Raw genomic sequence first — 19,822 nt, forward strand, 5'->3', positions numbered from 1 at the left:
ACTCAGTGACTATTTGTAGGTTGAAGAGAACCCTAAGAAAATATCAAAGAACAGACAAGATCGGGCATGTTCAGGGTGGTATTGCAATCTACCCATCTGACAAAGGTCTAACATCCAGAATTTACAAGGAACTTAAACATATACACGAGAAAAAGACAACCCCATCAAAAAGTGGGCAAAGGATATAAACAGACACTTCTCGACAGAAGACATTTACATGGCCAACAAATGTATGAAAAAAATGCTCAACATTGCTGAGCATTGCAGAGAAATGCAAATCAAAATCACAATGAGATACCATCTCATGCCAGTCAGAATAGCAATTATTAAAAAGTCAGGAAACAACAGATGCTGGTGAGGCTGTGGAGAAATAGGAACACTTTTACACTCTTGGTGGGAGTGTAAATTAGTTCAACTACTGTGGAAGACAGTGCGGCAATTCCTCAAGGATCTAGAACCAGAAATACTATTTGACCCAGGAATCCCATTACTGAGTATATACACAAAGGAATCTAAATTGTTCTGCTCTAAAGATACATGTGCTCGTATGTTTATTTCTGCACTATTTACAATAGCAAAGACATGGAACCAACCCAAATGCCCATCAATGATAGACTGGATAAAGAAAATGTGGTACATATACACCATGGAATACTATGCAGCCACAAAAAGGAATGAGATCATGTCCTTTGCAGGAACATGGATGAAGCTGGAAGCCATCAGCCTCAGCAAACTAACACAGGAACAGAAAATCAAACACCACATGTTCTCACTCATAAGTGGGAGTTGAATGTTGAGAACACATGGACACAGGGAGGGGAACAACACACACCAGGGCCTGTTGAAGGGTGAGGGATGAGGGGAGGGAACTTAGAGGACAGGTCAATAGGTACAGCGAACCATCATGGCTCACGTGTACCTGTGTAACACACCTGCACGTTCTGCACATGTATCCTGGGTTTTTTTTTGTTGTTTGTTTTTTTTTTAGAAGAAATTAAAAGAAAAAAGAAAATACCAAAGAAGGCCTACAGAGGAAGTCTAGAAGGGTATGGAGAAGTCAAAGGAAACTTTGGGGACTGTGCTGAGTTGGAAGCTAAGAGGGTGTTTCAGGGAGAAACAGTTAACAATGTCAGAGGCTTCCAAGAGTAAGATGAACACCGAGAAGTGCCTTCTGGAATTGGCAATGTGAAGGTCATTCACAGTTCGTCCAGGGGTTTGAGTGAGTGTGGGGAGCAGGCATGGACTAGAGTAGCTGGACAGTGAGGAAGGCAAGGTCATGGAGAATGTGAGCGTAGATGGCTATTCTGAAAAGTGTGGCTATGACAAAGGGGAACAGAGGAAAGGGGCTGGGTGAGAGGCTTGCTTTTGTACAGGAGTATGTTGAAGTTGGAAAGACTTAGACATATTTAAATGGTGATGAAATGGGTACGGGAAAAAGAGAGGAACATAAGAGTGTTCACTGAGGAACAAGCCAGGCTGCAGGTTTGGCTCTACTACTCACATCTGTTTGAACTTGAGTGGATCTTTTCATCTGTCTGGGCTGTGGCATCCTTCACTGTTAATCGCGGGGCTTTTCTCTCTCTCTGGTTTTCCAACTGCACCCCTCAAAGCTGTCTCAGTGCCCACATTTCAGCTTCAACCACAGAAACTTTACCTCTCTCTTACGTGTTTTTAATTAACTTAATTTTAGCAATTTAATGCATGCACATACTTTGGAAAAGCAAAATAGTAGTAAAAGAATTATGGTAAAGAGGAGTAACTTCTTCCAGCTCCACATCTGCCTACTCTCAGCCACCCTCAATTCTTGCGGATACTTTTCTCTGGTATTTATACCCATTTAGCTAAATTAAATTCTTATCTCCGTATTTCTTAAATATGGACATCCTCTGATTTCTATCTTACCCTACCCTTTCTTCCCCACCCCCCAACATAATAATATCCCAATTTTTAGTTAATAGTGTTTGCATTATCATAAGCACACATATGTTGTTCACTGATTCTGCTGCCTTTTGTGAAAAACCCATCATTTCTCCTGCCAACAATATTTCCCTCTTTTGTCTCATTCATCTTGATTTCCACTTAATGATTGTTATTTTTTTCCCTAAACGTTCTGCCACCTCAAAAGCCTATCACTATTTTCCCTGTTCTTGCTTAATCATAAGACTTCCTCAGAGAATCTCCTCTAGGAGCCTTCTGTGGTTCCTGGTCTGCAGCAGAGCACCCTGCTAATGCTGGGACCCACTTTCTCTCTTGCCCGTGTAGAGCTGGCCTGCTTGCAGCTGCCACGTCTTTCTCCTCCGGACCACCCTTGCTTTGGTGCAGCCTGTCCTCCAGTGGCTTGGGAGACACCGCTGTTGAGGACTGCATAGCTGAAAATGCTTTCAGTCTACCTCCACCTTTGATTGATAATTGATTGGTGATAGAATTCTGGCTAGAAAAAAAATTTCCTTCAAAAATGTTAATGCATTGTGCCATGATTGTCTGGCTTCCATTTTGGTTGTGGTGGTGTCCGAGGTGATTACAATTTCCTATTTCTTGACCTTGTTGGTTTTATTTCTCTTGGGAGATTTTAGGTTTTCTCTTTATACCTTTATTTGACAAACAGATGCCTTGTTATGATTCTTTCTTTATTCGTTTTGTTGGTACTTGGTGACCCCTTACATTGTGAAGATTCTTGTCTCGGTTCTGAGAAACTGTCTTGAATGATTTATTTTGTAATTTCCTCCACTTCGTTTTTTCTGTTTGCTCCTTCTGGAGTTTCTTTTAGTTTGATATTGGACTTTCTGGTTTAATCTTCTAATTTTTTCCTTCCTTCCTTCCTTCCTTCCTTCCTTCCTTCCTTCCTTCCTTCCTTCCTTCTTCCTCTCTCCCTCTCTTTCTCATTTTGTGGGAGATTATTTTGACATTATATTCCAACTTTTCTATTAATTATTTTTTTGAGACAGAGTCTTGCTCTATTTCCCAGGCTGGAGTGTAGTGGCGTGATCTCAGCTCACTGCAACCTCCACCTCCATGGTTCAAGCAATTCTCATGCCTTAGTCTCCCAAGTAGCTGGGACTACAGGTGCGCACCACCACACCCGGCTAATTTTTATATATTTTTTAGTAGAGGCAGGGTTTCACCATGTTGACCAGGCTGGTCTCAAACTCCTGACCTCAAGTGATCTGCCTGCCTTGGCCTCCCAAAATGTCTATTAATTTTAAAAATGTAGTTACATCATATATTTAATTTCCAAGATTATATCCTTTTTAATAACCATTTGTTCTTGTTTCATAGATACAATATCTTCTCTTACCTCTACAAGGATATTATCTCTGCCCCACACCACACACATACCCATATAAATCCTTCCTATCCTTTAGTCCTTCGGTTCAGCTCAAAATCCACATTTTTTGAGGACTTATCCAATCAGCCCAGTTCTCCAGTATAGCATCATTATATTCCACACCATCTATCTCTTATGTCAATATGTTAGGCTTGCGTTGCCTCCCATTGAAGGATAAATGTCATCTCCCCAATTACACCTTCTCATGAGCAGGAGCTGCTCTTGAAAATTAAATGGAGGATACCAATATTTAAAATGTAATGGAAGAGTTGGAATATAAAGTCAAGATAATCTCCCATAAAATAAGATCGAGAAAGAGAGAAGGAAAAAAGAAAATTAGAAGATCAAACCAAAAGATCCAATATCAAACTAAAAGAAGCACCAGAAAAACTGAAATAGAAAAAAACTAAATAGAAAAACTGAAGTGGAAGAAATTACAAAAGAAATAACTCCTCTTAGTTTAAAAGAGACGTTTCCTTAGCTTAGAAAGTTTACTTTTCTGTATCAACCACAAGGCCTTGTCTAGAATTGTGGGAATGGCAAGTGCTAAACCAGTGTTTGTTGACATGAATTAAATGATAAGCCATCCTCGTCCCTAAATATATAACATAACCAAATTTTAGAAATTCATAGAAAAGTTAGAATATAAAGTCAAGTCAAGTTAGGCTATCCCAGTTGGGATTCTTTAAAGAGTACTAAGAACATAAGTATTTGTCAAATAATATAAGTGCAGAACTTACTGATTTTTACAATTTTTTCTTTTACCATGTTTCTTTGAATAATTCTATTGAATAATTCAATATTCAGTAGCAGTATTGCTTTTTATTTGAGACAGAGTCTCACTCTGTCACCAGGCTGGAATGCAGTGGCGCCATCTCGGCTCACTACAACCTCCACCTCCCAGGTTCAAGCGATTCCCCTGCCTCAGCCTCCCAAGTAGCTGGGACTAGAGGCACGCACCACCATGCCCGGCTAATTTTTGTGTGTTTTTAGTAGAAATGGGGTTTCACTATGTTGGCCAGGATGGTCTCGATCTCCTGACCGTGTGATCCACCCACGTCGGCCTCCCAAAGTGCTGGGATTACAGGCATGAGCCACCGCGCCCAGCTTGGTATTGCTTATATTTATTAAGTCTTTCTTGAAGCTCTCAATTTAGATTTCACAGAAAAAAAGCTTTCGTTTCCCACTCATATTTCATTGGTTCATGAAATATTTAATTAAACTGTGTAACTGAAATACCAAGAACTAACTGGCACAAGCAGGATCAGAAGTAAACACATCTAAATCTTTGTGTGTGACTCAATCAGTAGGAACAGAAGGACTTGAGTGTTCCGGAAGTAACCTGCCACCCTCTAGTCTTTAGCCCTGCCAGCAGCATCAGTGAGCAGAAGGAATGAAGGGCGTTAGACTGTCCAGTCAGTTATGTGGGCGTCAGTCAAGAGAGTGTTGACTGTGCTCCATTTGTATACCAAGAAGAGGGAGGTCTCTGGCAGAAATGGATTCGTGTTCATCATCTGTCTTGGGTTCCCTTGCAATCAGGGACATACATGGGCCAGCCAGATCCTGAGATATTGTGCTGGGTTTTTTTGTTTGTTTGTTTTTTGAAACAGAGTTTTGCTCTTGTCACTTAGGCTGTAGTGCAATGGTGCAATCTCAGCTCACTGCATCCTCCGCCTCCCGGGTTCAAGTGATTCTCCTGCCTCAGCCTCCCAAGTAGCTGGGATTATAGGTGCCTGCCACCATGCCTGGCTAATTTTTGTATTTTTGGTAGAGACAGGGTTTCACCATGTTGGCCAGGCTTGTCTCAAACTCCTGACCTCAAGTGATCCACCCGCCTTGGCCTCTCAAAGTGCTGGGATTACAGGTGTGAGCCACCGCTCCGGGCCAATGTTATGCTGTTTTAAGACCGAAGACTGTGCACTAATCTCTTAGCACTGAAGATTAGTGCATAGTCTTTGGTCTCAAAATATCACGAGGCTCACAGGTCCAGGGGGCCAATTGTCTTGGTCTCATTAGAACCAAGATCCACCAACCTATGCTGTGATCTCCTGGCCACGATGCCTTAAAGGGCCAGCAGGACTCTGCCAGGCCTCAGAGTCTCACCTTTTTCATCTCCAGGATGGGATCCCCACTCCCTTCCCATTTCTAGCAACTTGGGCCATCAATACCAAGCCATGTCTGTGCCCTACCTCCCTTCTCCATCCCACCTACAGCAATCAGGCTTTGGAGGAGTCAAATATGGATTTTCAGAGAGGAAGTAGGTTGTCCAGTTAGCCTTGGATGGCCCCTTCCAGAACATGAATTATTTTTCATGACAGTGAGCCAGGTGGAAATTGGAAATTCTACTTGTGTGATGTTCTTCTCTTAGAAAGGGAAACCTCTAAGTATGGTGGAGATAGGATGGCATTAGTGGCCAGAAAGAATATTTGTATTTTATTTTGGTCATACTCAATGGACCAGCATCACTATGTAGCCACCATAATCACAAACATAAAGGAAGCCATCATTCATGGTCACTGCCCCTGGGGGAACAGAGTCTTCTGCAAACAGGGGCTTGGGAAAACCCCATAGAAAATGTAGCTGGAATACCGTATGAAAAAATACGTGGCAAAAAGAAATATCAGCCTCTCAGTTAGATGAGGGTTGCAGCTATATAAAGCCAAAATGGAATCAATTCAGTTGAATCGGTCTCGTGATAGATTTAGTGATGTGAATGTTTTACCTGGTCCCGGTTTGTTCAGAAGCAACATAGGACTCTGTGTGCAGAGAAAGGTGGCCAAACTGCACCAGACTCTACAAAACGGTAAGTGTGTTTCTCCTCTCCCAATATCCTGGGCTCTCATGCCTTTCACTAAGGAGTTTTCTTGTTCGTGCTATGGACATCCCATAGTTGAGTCATGAACAAAGACAGATTTCCTTCTAGATTGATAGGAAGAATAGACAGTAAAATTAAATTAAAAATCTTACCCAATTCCCTTTGACTCTTGTTTTTAATTTTCCTCCGTTTTCTCTGCATTTTAATATTAAGTGGCACAGAACAGAGCTATTCCCCCAACCTAGTGCATTTGCTTTGTTCTAGAGATGTCTTTTCTCTTGCTCTCGTGGCAGTTCTTTTGGGACTGAGTCTATTTCTAGATCACTAGCAGTCTGACTCCCTTCCTGGCTGGCAGGCCATCCCCAGCTGTGGCAGTGCTGCACCACGTCCATGAGCCTGGACAGGGACTTCCTCAGAGCAGTGCCTCCTCTCTCGTCCATCTCCTTGCCTGGCTCATCGGGCCCAACCCAGCAATGATCTTCACTCCCTGACAGTCAAGGAAACAGGCAGCTGTCGACCAAGCCTTCTCAGTGGCCTCTCTCCACACCCGAGCCCCCCACAGCCTCCTCTACTTCCTTCTTCTGCCTGTGGAAGACTGGCTTTAATTTTCTTAAAGATTTTTTGAACTATCTGTGATCCTTCCCCCTAGACTCTAGAATGGCATCAAAAGACTTTCTTCTACAGATGTTTCCTCATCTCATTCCCACGTTAGACTCTGAACTTTTGGATCTGCTTATTCTTCCTGTGCTAGATAGTCTCTTAGAGAAGTGGGACTTCCACATGGTGGAATAAGTACCCAAAAAATGGCCTCAGGGAGAAAATAGGTCGCGAGTTAACACTATTCGTATCATAGCCAAAAGGTATTAGATACGCCCAAGAAGTGACTGCCCCTGCCTGATCACAAAGGTAATTCCAATTGAGGGCAACATTTTTTAAAAGTTGTTTCAATGTGTTCTCTTAGACCAAGCTTGTCCAACCCCTGTCCCACAGGCCACATGTGGTCCAGGCTGGCTTTGAATGAGGCCCAACACGAATTTGTAAACTTTCTTAAAACATTATGAGATATTTTTGTGTGTGATTTCTTTTAGTAGCTCATCACCTATCGTTAGTGCTAGTGTAGTTTATATGTGGCCTAACACAATTCTTCTTCTAATGTGACCCAGAAAAGCCAAAAGATTAGACACCCTGTCTTAGAGTATCCATCCTCCTCCATTACCATCCTTCCCCCACAACAATGCCCACCCCAATAAAAAGGTGTAGTGAACCCCTTCTCCTACTCAACAAGTAACAGAATCCCTCAGTCAATCACCATAGAATTAGGCCTTCGAGTCAGATAGTGCCAACATTACCTTCTGTATAGAACCATAAATTCTAAGCTTAACATGAACAGAAGGAAGAATCTGTGACATCAGATCACTGTGCAACATTTGTTTCAGTGGACTAAAGCAGTAGGTTGAAGGGCTTTAATAGAAAAATGTTTATTAAAAATAATAATTTTAAAACCCTGCCCCTTCCTATATTTGCTTAAAAAAAAAAAACTTGGTATAGGAAATAAATGATCTGTCTGAACCCAGGAAAATAATAACAATGCCTCTCTTTCCTTGTTTTAGGGAATGCTGTCGATTTTTTGGAGACAATGGCTTGACTTTGAAGGTGTTTTTTACCAAGGCAGCACCCTTTGGTGTTCTTTGGACACTCACAAACTACCTGTACTTACATGCAATAAAGAAAATAAACACTACGGATGTCTCCGTGTTGTTCTGCTGCAACAAAGCTTTTGTGTTCTTGCTCTCATGGATCGTTCTCAGGGACAGATTCATGGGAGTGAGGGTAAGTTCCTTATTATCTGTCTTCCTCCCTCACTCAGTCATGTCAACCAAAACCTGCCCATCGGCTTGCTTAGCTCCATGTGCTGGACCATGAGCATAAGCTGCTGACCACTTTCCTTCTGATTTGCAGCAGAAAATGAGCCCAGCAGAGGGCCCGGTTCTTGGTGTGCCTTGCCAACCTTCTTGCTTGCAAACCATACTAGACAAGCATTCATTAAAGCACCTTTCATTTCAAGCATTTCAACAAGCATTCCCTAAAGTGTGTGCCAGTCGGGGACCCAGCCTGGGAATGGCGATATGCTCCGCTCTCTGCGTGCTCACCCAGTGTCTCATGGGCGGCTTTCCCGGCTGCAGTGCGTGGCATGACCGTGCCCTGCAGCCTGGAGCTTTCTGCTAACACTGCCACTCTCGGGTGAGGTTGTGCGTGAAACCCGAAGGATCCTTCCGCATCCATGCATGCATGCAGTCTTGGCCCTTTGCCTGGGCCGTGTGTACACAGCCAGAGTGGGCCAGACACACTCACGCTGAGTCCCAACTGTGAAGGGCCAGCTTCACTTCCTTCTAACCAATGACCAAGGGGGAGTGAAATTATATCCCTTGAATTACCTCTCATTTTACAACCGAGACTCAGTCAATTACATTAGAAGCTAGTCAAAGTTAGCTCATCGGATTTCATAACAGCTGTATGAAATAGGACACGTGCACTATCAAATATCAGCTGAAATATAGAGCGATTCCCCCGAATAGAAGAAACGGGAGACGTTTTGCACCCGGCAGAACACTAGTGACTTCTGACTGGCTCCCTCTTGTGGCCAGGAGCTGCCACGGACCCGTCATCACCTTGCTGCAAACCAGCGCCGAGAGCATTTGGCCAGGCCACTAGTTCTTTTGCAGTTAGTGTACAGCTTCCCCCTTCAGCCACAAAGCTAAGAGCCAGTTTGAGGGGCAGTCCCATGAAAGCAAGCCCTGCTGGCCACCAGTGCAGGGCCCTCTACTTCCGGCCTTCCCTCCCTGTCCTGGGAACAATGACATCACCCTAATGGTGCATTCACACCCACCTAAGTTACCCAAACAGCAGTGGGGACATGAGTCAACTTCTGAGTTATATTTTTAGCTTCCAGTAGGGGGAAAATTTGTTTTGAGGCTTAATGTTAATTTTGGAAGAAAAACTCACTCTCTGTGCCACCAGAAAAGCTTTCAGCAAATAAATGATCTGATGCATCTCTGCAAGAAATGCAGATACTTCTCACAGTGAGCCACCCAGCCGCCTGCCTGCCTCGATGCTGAAGACTTGAATGTCCTGGGTCCCCCTGCCACCCACCCATGTCCTTCCTGACTTTATTTTGATGTAAAGAGCCAGGAGAATTTATGGAAATTTTTGGCATGACTCAGATGTCCCTAGAAAATTCCAAATGAGACCCTGTTCCTGGAAGAGAAGCTTCAAGGTTAATTCTACATCTAGCAGAAGAAACCCTTTTTTTTTTTTTTTTTTTTTTTTTTGAGATTAAGAGAAGGAGGTGTGAAAAACTTGAAAAGTACTCCTAAATTCATAGAAAGCAATATGATGCTTCCAGATCTATATTGCTATACATGGATAAGACCCCTCCAATCCCCCACCCAACAATCATCCTTGGAATATGGCACATTCTGGCCATGCTGGCCACTTGATTGGTTTGGTCTGTTGCTGATCACTGTGTACTGAGCCAAGTTTTGTGTTGAAGGCCTTTGGTACTAGACTGACACTGAATGAAGCCCCCAGGAGCCAGTGTCAGTGATGGCATTGATGGCATTTTGTAACTTGCAAAGCACTGTGCAGTTGTGAGTCTCTCTAATAACCATTATTCCTCTCAGAAGTGCATGACCAGTCATCTAAGAGCTTCCTGCCACAGGTTGTGTTGGAGCGCCCTTTTCTCTTCTTCAGGAGTTCAGAGAGCTAGCAAAATCCATCAGGAGACACTGCCACATGCCAAAGGGACTGAAAGATTCTCCTTGATAAACAGATGGAGATTTAGTTCCAAGATAATATCTAGCTGGTGCATGGGACCGCTCAGACTTCACTCAGACCTGGGTTGGCTAACACTGTCCGTTAGGTAATTTCCAAAGACTGAAAAGAATTAACGTGGTTCTCCATCCTGGAGGGCTGAGCATATGAGCTTCAGAGCCAAGCAGACATAAAAACCGTGTCGAAGGCACAGCCTTATGTTTGTGGAATTGGCTGCTAAGGAGACTTGTGTTATTAAGGCAATTACTCAAACCACAAGGGCCATGGTTCCTGGAAAACATCCATAAGTCTAGGTCATGTGCGCAGATCCAGAAGGAAGCAAACGTGTCTTATCATGCTGGGGAGATTCCTGGCCACGTACGGTATGAGAGGGTGAGAGGCCATTGGAGTGTCTGTTTGGAAGGAGCCAAGCTGGCTCCTTGTGTTGCCATCTGACTCTCTGCTTAGGTGTGCTTTCTATATGTTCCCTGCTTCTCTAGGTCAGGGTTCTAGCTCAGCAATGGAGATGTCCTAGGCTAGAGTTAATGACAAGGTCACAGATCTTGGCTCCACTCTTATAAGCTGTTTGGACCTTGAGCAAACTAGTAAATGTCCCTGACCCTCTGTTAAATGGAGAGAATATTACTACTCATCTTAGAAAACAGTTGTGAGAATAAGATGATGCATGCCTCGCACATAAAACTCAATAAGTGGTATCTTTTCTCAATGGCATTATTCTTATTATTCCTTCTCAATTGGAGGAGGTTGATGGATCAGCCCCATTCTCTTGTTGGTGGATGAATATTTAGAGAGGCAGTTTAATGTAGCAAAAGCAAGAGTAGGATGAGAGCAGGTAGAACCCTGGGTGTACACTGCCCATCAGCTGTGACTAGGCTGAGTGAGACCACCCACAGCCTCTATGTCAAGGAAAATGGGAGGTGAGATTCTCTGATTGTTCAGGGCTGTTCGGGACCACCCATCACAGTGAGGGTCTTTAAACCAGGAAGGCAGGGGAACGAGCCAGAAGGTGAGCTGAGAGGTCACCCATGGGGTCCTCAAACCCTAGCGGCATATTCCTGGGGATCATGGACCTTTTTCCAAGATCACTTCCCATCTCAATCAGATTCCAGCTGATGTTTCCAATAATCAAAATGTTTAAAGTGTTTCGAAAGGAGCCATCCATTCCCGAACAGTATCTGGTATCTGGTTCTGACTCCCTTCTGTGTGGGGGGCTGCCCTCTGCAACCTGAGCCCAGCACGGGGAAAGACACAGTGGACAGGCAATGGTGGAGCTCACAGCCCAGGCGACTTTCTACTCTCAGATGTAGAAGGGGTGGACTAGAGGATCCCCCCAGTAACCTCCAAACTCCAGTATTCCTTGAGTCAATGAGAGCAGGCCAGGAGCTGAGAGGGAAAGAGTTGGGGGAAGGATGATTAAAAATCAATCCATTTTTCCCTTTTGTAAAATCACCTGAAGCTGTGCAAATCTAAAAAGCTTCCAAATGGGGTTATGTTTGGCAGAGACCATGCAGCCCGCCATGTTTTGTTGTTTGCTGTTTTTTAGGCTTGTTTGTTTGTTTGTTTGTTTGTTTGCTTGCTTGTTTGTTTTGCAGAGACAGGATCTCACTCCGTCACCCAGGCTGGATTGCAGTGGTGCTATCATAGCTCACTGCAACCTCAGCCTTCTGGGCTCAAGTGATCCTTTCACCTCAACCTCCTGAGTAGCTGGTAGTACAGGGGCATGCCACCGCGCCCAGCTAATTTTTTGTATATTTTGTAGAGACAGAACCTCACCATGTTGCCCAGGCTGGTCTCGAACTCATGGGTCCAAGCAATCTGCCTGCCTCAGCCTCCCAAAGCACTGAGATTACAGGTGTGAGCCACTGCTCCAGGCCTTGCCACCTTTTAGCTAGACTAAGCAGGAGGAGCCCTAGTCTGAACAGTGATTAGACCTCACCTAGGGCACCACCAACCCTCCTCTCTCCTCTTTAAGGCTCAAGGGTTTCCCTTGCCTTCCCATTCAGCCCCCCAGGGAGCAGGGAGCAGAACTGTCATGGAGATGAGTGGTGTGTCTGTGACTCATGCCTGGGTGCGTGGGACTCAGACCTGGAGCTCTGGCAGCCGGGCAGTTTATGACAGTGGGTCACCACGCTGGGTGAGGACATGAAGACGCTACGCAGCAACCCCCGGCCTGTGTTCCTTCCTTACCTCCAGCTAACTGTTCCCTAGACAAAGCAGATAAAGCAGAGGTGGTGGTTCTTACCCATCTCGGTCTTGGGCCACCGTGACCCATCAGGCTTTGTTTTAGGATTGTTCTGTGGGGAACACTGAGGGCCAGGGGGACAGGAAAATGTAAGGAAAGAGAGGCATGGGGAGGTCAAGGAAGCTCTGATGTCATGATTCCAAACCCACCCTCAGCACCTGTCCAGGGGCCCCGGTAGGGAGAAGATGTACGTGGAGCACATGGAACCACAGGGCGGACTTGACTGGCCTTCCTAGAGAGTTTGTTTTAGTGCAGGAAATGGGCAAGAAAATATTTTCACATGAAAACCAAGAAACTCAGATGTGTTAGGGTGTCAAATGTAACATATGCACATACTTTTTAAAAGATAGAACTGGAAACTTAACAGGAATTCCAGGCATCAGGAAGGAATCTTGAGCTCTGCTCCCAAAGGCACAGGGCACGTTCCAACCCTACTGCGCCCCACAGCGTATTGAGAGTGAGGCAGGAGCCCCAGTTCACATCCCAGCACATGGGGCCAGTTGTTGCAGGGCTGCTGATGTCTGGAGAGTGGAAGGTCCACAGCCAGGGCTGTCAACACTGTGCCTTGTGGGTGGGACCCCCAGGAGAAGGCTGGGAGGTGTGGAGGAAGAGATCAGAGTCCCCTGCCTGTCTGTCAGAATGAACTGATGGAGTGGCACGGGCTCCTCTGATGTTTATCTCAACAGACCAAAAGGTCAATGGCCAACCATGCTCTCATTTCCTACCCCCTTGTCCCTTCCCCCAGCTTAGCCACACAGTGCAGCCCAGGCAGAAGCTTTTAGCTGTTTATTATTTAATCAATAGAGAAGAGAGGAAGAGGTTGGAAATCTGCCCTTCAAGTCTTCAGAAAAAATCACCCCTCACTGTCCTTCATTTCTTCCAACTTCAGCCATAAGCCTGGAAAGGCTCAATAAAAAGTAGCTCCAGGCCAGGTGTGGTGGCTCATGTCTGTAATCCCAGCACTTTGGAAAGCCAAGGTGTGTGGATAACCTGAGGTCAGGAGTCCGAGACCAGCCTGGTTAACATGGTGAAACCCCATCTCTACTAAAAATATAAAATTTAGCCAGGTGTGGTGGCAGGCGCCTGTAGTCCCAGCTACTCCAGAGGCTGAGGCAGGAAAATCACTTGAACCCTGGAGGCAGAGGCTGCAGTGAGCCGAGATAGTGCCATTGCACTCCAGCCTGGACGACAGAGCAAGAATCTGTCTCAAAACAAAACAAAACAAAAGAAACAAACAAAGGGTATCTCCAGAGGGGAGATGCACCAAGCTTCTGGAATTGGGCCATTTTCGTCTCTCCGTTCCTTTCTCCTGTCTTTTCACTGGGAGTCCTCTGATGCCCGCCCCGGTTGGCATGTTGCTGGCAGCACCCTTGCATTACATGTGTGCCCTGGAGCAGAAACGAACCCTTTCCCCACCTGCTTTCTCACTTTGCCCTTTTTTATTTTCCTGTGGGGAAAAATTCCCTTATGGTATTGCTATCTCTGTTTCTTTCTCTTAATGAACACTTTTACACAGTACATGTAGCATTTGAATATGAAATGTAGGCATATATCTGATGCAAAGCGGTGTGGCGGACTGCAAGTGAATTCCCATACCAGAAAGAAGACGCAGACAGATTGGGCCAGGGAGTTCTCTCGTACACGATAACCACCTGCTCTCTCAATGCCTCTGCGTTAAGGGTGGATACAGCATTGTATAGAAATATAGCGTATGAGGTATACGCTAAGAGAAGTACGTAACTCAGACATACTGCGTGAGATTAAGCCACGTTATGTTTCACTAACCTAAACATCTTATGTTTTAACTACGAAGGCAACCTCAATTTGAATCTAACAGTAAGTTGGCAGTACTTCCTATGTGAATCATGCGTTCCTGTATATATATGTAATTATCAACTTTGCAGTCAGGCAGACCTGAAATCTGACTCTGCTCTTCCACATACCAGCTGTGTGGGTTTGGCAGGCTTTGTGAGCCTAGTTTTCATGTCTACAAAATGAGGTGAATGACAGTATCTACTGTGGTACAAAATGAGAACATACATAGAAACATACATGCTATGACCACTCAGTTAACCTTAGCTATTTGATATTGTTTTAGACAGCTGAAGTTGATTTTGAATGATTCATAAGAGGGATAAAATTCTCAGTAAATCCAGAAGTGGAAACTTCTCCTGCACACATTTGTTCTACTGACGGCAACCCCCTCTCCACCTCCCACCTGGTGACATTTCTGGAGCTTCATGGCTACCTCAGATCAGTCCTTGTATTGATTCTCTGTGCTGGTGCATTTTCCCCTTTGAGGAATATTGTCCCAGATGGTTTATCTCCTATTTACTCTGGCAATTTCACTTTGCACAAGAGTAATATGTACATCTCCATGAGGCCTCCGTCCCAACTGAGAAGTCAGTATCAGGACAATAACAGGATTGAGGGGAGCCTTGGTGGGTAGGGTGGAGGAGCCTACGGCTACAGAGGAAAGGAACTGCACCTCCAAGGTTAGGACATTGTTTGTAGCATTGATTGGCAGGTGACATTCTGTCAGGCCCCACTGCTGGGGTAGAAAATGGGGACAAGATCTTCTGTCCTCATAGTGGCTTCCCTGTTGAGATATGAAATACATAAAAGCAAGGTCACAGGAGGTACTTTCAGAAGGCTGGGAAAGAACTCAGGTCATCTCCGGGGGCTGCCCAGGGATTATCTGTCAGGCCTTGTCATGACCATTTAATAACCTGCCACTGCAACCATGACCACCTCCTTCTCGGGTCCCTAAGAACCGCAGTGACTGGCCACCACCATGCCACCCATTCCTTGCTGCCAGCAGTTTCCGTTCTTTGGCCAAGCCAAGCTTTGCTAAGTGCCCTAAGCAGCAACAAAAATTTAGACAAGAGTCAGCCTTTGCCTGTTGCTCCCCAAGGAGGAACAAAAAGGAGACACCACTTTCCCCTCACGTGGCCGAACCCCACGTGCATTTCCGGGTCTTTGGCGCTTGCGTGGCCCCTCCGACTCCATCCGGACTTCCCTGACCAGCATTTTCTTCCATCCGTCCAGATTGTGGCCGCCATCCTCGCCATCGCTGGCATTGTGATGATGACCTACGCTGATGGCTTCCACAGCCACTCCGTCATCGGCATCGCACTGGTGGTGGCCTCAGCATCCATGTCTGCCCTCTACAAGGTATGCGCGGGGAGCGAACCCTCTCAGCTGGCTGGGCTCTCCTCAGCCAGCACAGCCGGCTTTAGATGGCTGGTCCTTTACTTTTCAAGAGCTTCTGATGATACTTGTGCTTCAGGACAGGCAGCTCTAGATAGCTGGAGTCAACTGTGCAACAGGCAGACAGAGACTTCAGTCAAGGGCAAGGGGGAGGTGTGCCACTGCTCTTGGCTTTGGCTCTCTGGGCCTTTCTATCTGTAGCCACATCGTTGCAGCATCTGAGATAAAATGAGTGGTGCCCATCCGCACAGGCACAGTCAGATTCCTGACGTCATTGATGGCAGCCGACAAGCTCAGTGTTTGCTCAGATCATTTGCCACCCTATGGGGTGGGAAGACTTGAATATCTGGTGCAGCTTTGTCATGTAAATCTTTGCCCACACAGTTTTTGCAGCCTCCACTGCTCGCTATGAATCCATATGCATTTCCAGTACTGCCTTGAAGGCTAAATAAATAAAAGTACAACAGCTGTAATATGGGGATAATTAAGTATTTTGATGAAATGTTGGGAACCATGGGAAAGCACTTGCCAACTTCAGGTCTAGAGGAAACAAATTTTTATTCCCGCACTCAGGTCCCTTTCTCTGTTCACCTCCTACTTTATCAAGTCTCCTGGCTGCTCTCCCCCCTCACTTCCCTTCTCCTCCTCTCTCCTTCTCCTAAGATCCATTGCAGAGAATGCAAATATTTTCAGGACTCCAAGTTGGAGAACTGACCTAGAAGATCCAATGAGAAATGAGATTTTAGTTTTGAGACTTATCAGCCCTTTGTGGATCCAGACAATAGGACCGATATAATTTAAGTACTGTAGAGAGTCATAAGAAAAGACATTCTTTCCCCCAGCTCTGTGAGTACCATGTGTTCTGGTTTTGGGCAAGTGAAATAACTCAGCCTTATCCTTTATCACCTCCCTGCCCTCACCTCCCACAGAGGAAGACACACATGTCATTTTCTTTCTCTGAACACCTCTCACTGAGGAGATGCGATAATCGAGCACCACTCTGAGACTCTAGCAACCGTCCAAATGCAGAAGATATTAGAAGGCTACATACACTCTGCTAGACTCAAATCGCTGTGGCCTAATGAGGAGCAAAAAAACAGGGAGAAACACAATCCACAATGAACACAATATTCTGATTCAGATTCCCATCTCCAACTCCTCTACCACCTGCAACTTGTCCATGGGGCCTCCTAAGTAAGAGGCTGAAAGCCATTTACTTCCCTGTCCATACTTCCTGCACATTTTTTAGGAAATACATGAATGAGTTGGGAAATGGCTGAACAAAGAGAAAGCAGGAAAAGTGAGGGAGACAACGATGGGGAGACTCAAATTAGACCACAGCTCACTCAGCACAGGAGCTGCCCTGGGGCCACCTGCATCTCTCAGTTCAGCTCCTGGCCACTCCCATCACATTTGCCCTCTCCTCCTGGCCTTCCAAACCCCTGAAATGATGTGCAAAAAAGAACAGGTGCAAGAAAATAAAATTTTGGTGCATTCCACTAAAACCCATGCCATTTCTGGAATGGACATGGTGGGATGGAGCAGATATGAGCAAAATCCCTCCACCCTTGATTTACAGAAAATGTCTTTGCAGCCAGAGCACTCTTTCTTGGGAGCAATGGTGTTCATCCTGCTTATACAGGGTCAAGGATCCCTTCTAGGGGTCTCTGAGAGGATGTGTAATCATGGCAGATGTTTTTGAGTGATGTAGTGTCAGGAACACAACACAGACAAATCAAACCTAGTATGAAAACCCATGACTCCCAAAGATGCTTTCTCTATAACCAAAGAGCAACTCTCCTCTGCCATGTCACTGGGATTTGAATATGTGTGCAAATGAACACAGGTCAAACCCCATGGAATTCGCCTGGAATCTGGTTTCCATCCTGCAGTGCAACCCCAGCATTGTGGAGTGAACTCTGCTTCACTTACATCATGTTGGGGTCTGAGGTGAGCCTTCACCCCGTCCTCCTCTGCTTTCTCCTACAGGTTTTGTTCAAGCTCCTCCTGGGCAGTGCTAAGTTTGGAGAAGCCGCCTTATTTTTGTCCATCTTGGGTGTGTTTAACATCCTCTTCATCACCTGCATTCCTATTATCCTCTACTTTACCAAAGTGGAATACTGGAGCTCTTTTGATGACATTCCATGGGGAAATCTTTGTGGATTTTCAGTTCTCTTATTGAGTAAGTGGTGACCAGCTGTCCAGAATTCCCAGAAAGCAATCACCAGCAGAGGACCCTTGGGAAACATGTTCCCTGAAGGCAGACAACAGTGCTCATTGCTATTCTTTAGTTCTCACCGGTTTTTAAGATATTTCTGTTTCACAAAGTAGTCTTTGAAATGATGACATTGGATTTGAATTCCAGAACCAGTATCAATGTAGTAGTCACAGTGGTCACTGCTGCTCTGAATAATGAACTAATAGCCCAGTGTGTTGCATGTTACCTACTAAGCATAGTACAGCAAGGAGCTGGTAAATTAACACCTGCCGAGCTCTTAAAACATTGCCTGATAAGGGCCAGGCGCGGTGGCTCATGCCTGTAATCCCAGCACTTTGGGAGGCCGAGGCAGGCAGATCACAACATCAGGAGATTGAGACCATCCTGGCTAACACGGTGAAACCCCGTCTCTACTAAAAATACAAAAACTTAGCTGAGCGTGGTGGCGGGTGCCTGTAGTCCCAGCTACTCGGGAGGCTGAGGCAGGAGAATGGAGTGAACCCGGGAGGCGGAGCTTGCAGTGAGCCGAGATCACGCCACTGCACTCCAGCCTGGGGGACAGAGCAAGACTTCATCTCAAAAAAAAAAAAAAAAATTGCCTGATAAGTGTCAATGTTCAATAAATACTATAGAATACCATAGATTATCATTATTATTAATGTCATCATCATCATTGTCTCCATTACTTGATATAAGTCTAGAGCTAGGCAGGAATGCAACCAAGGAGGTGACTTATCCAATTTCCATCTAAAAACACAGCCAGGCACAATGGCTCATGCCTATAATCCCAGCACTTTGGGAGGCCAAGGCGGGAGGATCGCTTGAGCCCAGGAGTTCAAGAACAGCCTGGGAAACATGATGAGACCTCATCTCCAATAAACATTTAAAAATTAGCCAGGTGCAGTGGTGTGCATCTGTAGTGCCAGCTACTCAAGAGGCTAAAGGGGGAGGATCACTTGAGCAGAGGGGTTGAGGCTGCAGTGAGCTGTGATTGCACCACAGTGTGCTACACTCCAGCCTGGGTGATAGTGCAAGACCGTGCCTCACAAAAAAAAAAAAAAAAAAAAAAAAAAAAAAAAAAAAAAAAATTCCCAGAGCTCCTGTTCATTGCCAGCAGCAGAGAAAAGCAAAACTGGTAAGATGGTCCCAGTCACCTTCTCAATGGTTACCATTTCCAAACTTATTTCCCTTCTTCAAAATCAGGGAACAGAGGGGCTGAGTACTCAGAGTGTCTGCTCCTGGTCCCAAGTCCTGGAACCCCCAGAGGAACTCTGAGTTCACTGAATCAGAGCAAAGGGTCATTGTAACTCCTATGACTCCAGCCCCATCAGCGAAACCTGGGTCAGATAGGCCAGCAGGGAGGTAAAGTACAGAGCAGTCGTGAATAACACTCGTTATTTACATTCTTTATTTCAGCATTCAATATTGTATTAAATTTTGGAATTGCTGTTACATATCCCACTCTGATGTCTCTTGGAATCGTCCTCAGCGTACCTGTGAATGCAGGTAACTCTATGCGGCTTTCTATATCTGCACATAAGCACACGCACTCAGTCACCTACTCACACACACACATACACACATTCATACACACTCACACATGCACACACATACACACATGCATACACACACACTCATACACACACATACTCTCACATACATACTTACATATATTCTTGCTGTGTCTCCTATAGAATGCGTGTTTAACCATCTGCCAAAAATAAATAAATAAATAAAAGCATTTAGGTGAAATGTTAATAGTCATTATATACGCAATATTTTCTCCATAATGGGCTGATTTTCACATACCACTTCAAGATACAGTAAGTCTAAAGCCATCTGGATCTAACTGGTATGGGGAGCAGAAATGAATCTCATCAGCATTATTAAAAAATGTAGGCAATTATGTAGCAGAAAAAAATGTAACTTTTGCAGGTAACTTTCTGGGGGAGAAAATTTGCTCAAGGCATGAGGTAGATTCACGCTGACAAGCTGAAGAAGTATGAACGTGATTTTCCCTGACCTCCAGGAAGACAGGGAGGGAACGTCCTTTGCCCAGGAACTCGGGACCGCCCTTTGTTTTCCCCTGGGGACTTGTTGCCAAGGCGCACACAGTTGACAGCTCTTTCAGAAGCTTGTCTTCACCTGCCCCTCACCACCTTCCTTTTCCTGGCTCACACG

At 45.2% G+C, this 19,822-nt stretch overlaps 1 protein-coding gene across 1 annotated transcript in view; it reads left to right on the forward strand.

The window, feature by feature from the left end:
- SLC35F3 (solute carrier family 35 member F3) overlaps positions 1-19,822 on the forward strand; it is a 108,060-nt gene that overhangs the window by 84,609 nt on the left and 3,629 nt on the right. Inside the window, exons 3-6 of the mRNA XM_050770473.1 lie at positions 7,751-7,970; positions 15,262-15,387; positions 17,413-17,605; positions 19,058-19,147. Coding sequence (XP_050626430.1) covers positions 7,751-7,970; positions 15,262-15,387; positions 17,413-17,605; positions 19,058-19,147 — 629 coding nt within the window. The remainder of the gene's footprint in view (positions 1-7,750; positions 7,971-15,261; positions 15,388-17,412; positions 17,606-19,057; positions 19,148-19,822) is intronic.

The sequence above is a fragment of the Macaca thibetana genome, chromosome 1, assembly GCF_024542745.1.
Source record: "Macaca thibetana thibetana isolate TM-01 chromosome 1, ASM2454274v1, whole genome shotgun sequence".
Classification (NCBI taxonomy): domain Eukaryota; kingdom Metazoa; phylum Chordata; class Mammalia; order Primates; family Cercopithecidae; genus Macaca; species Macaca thibetana.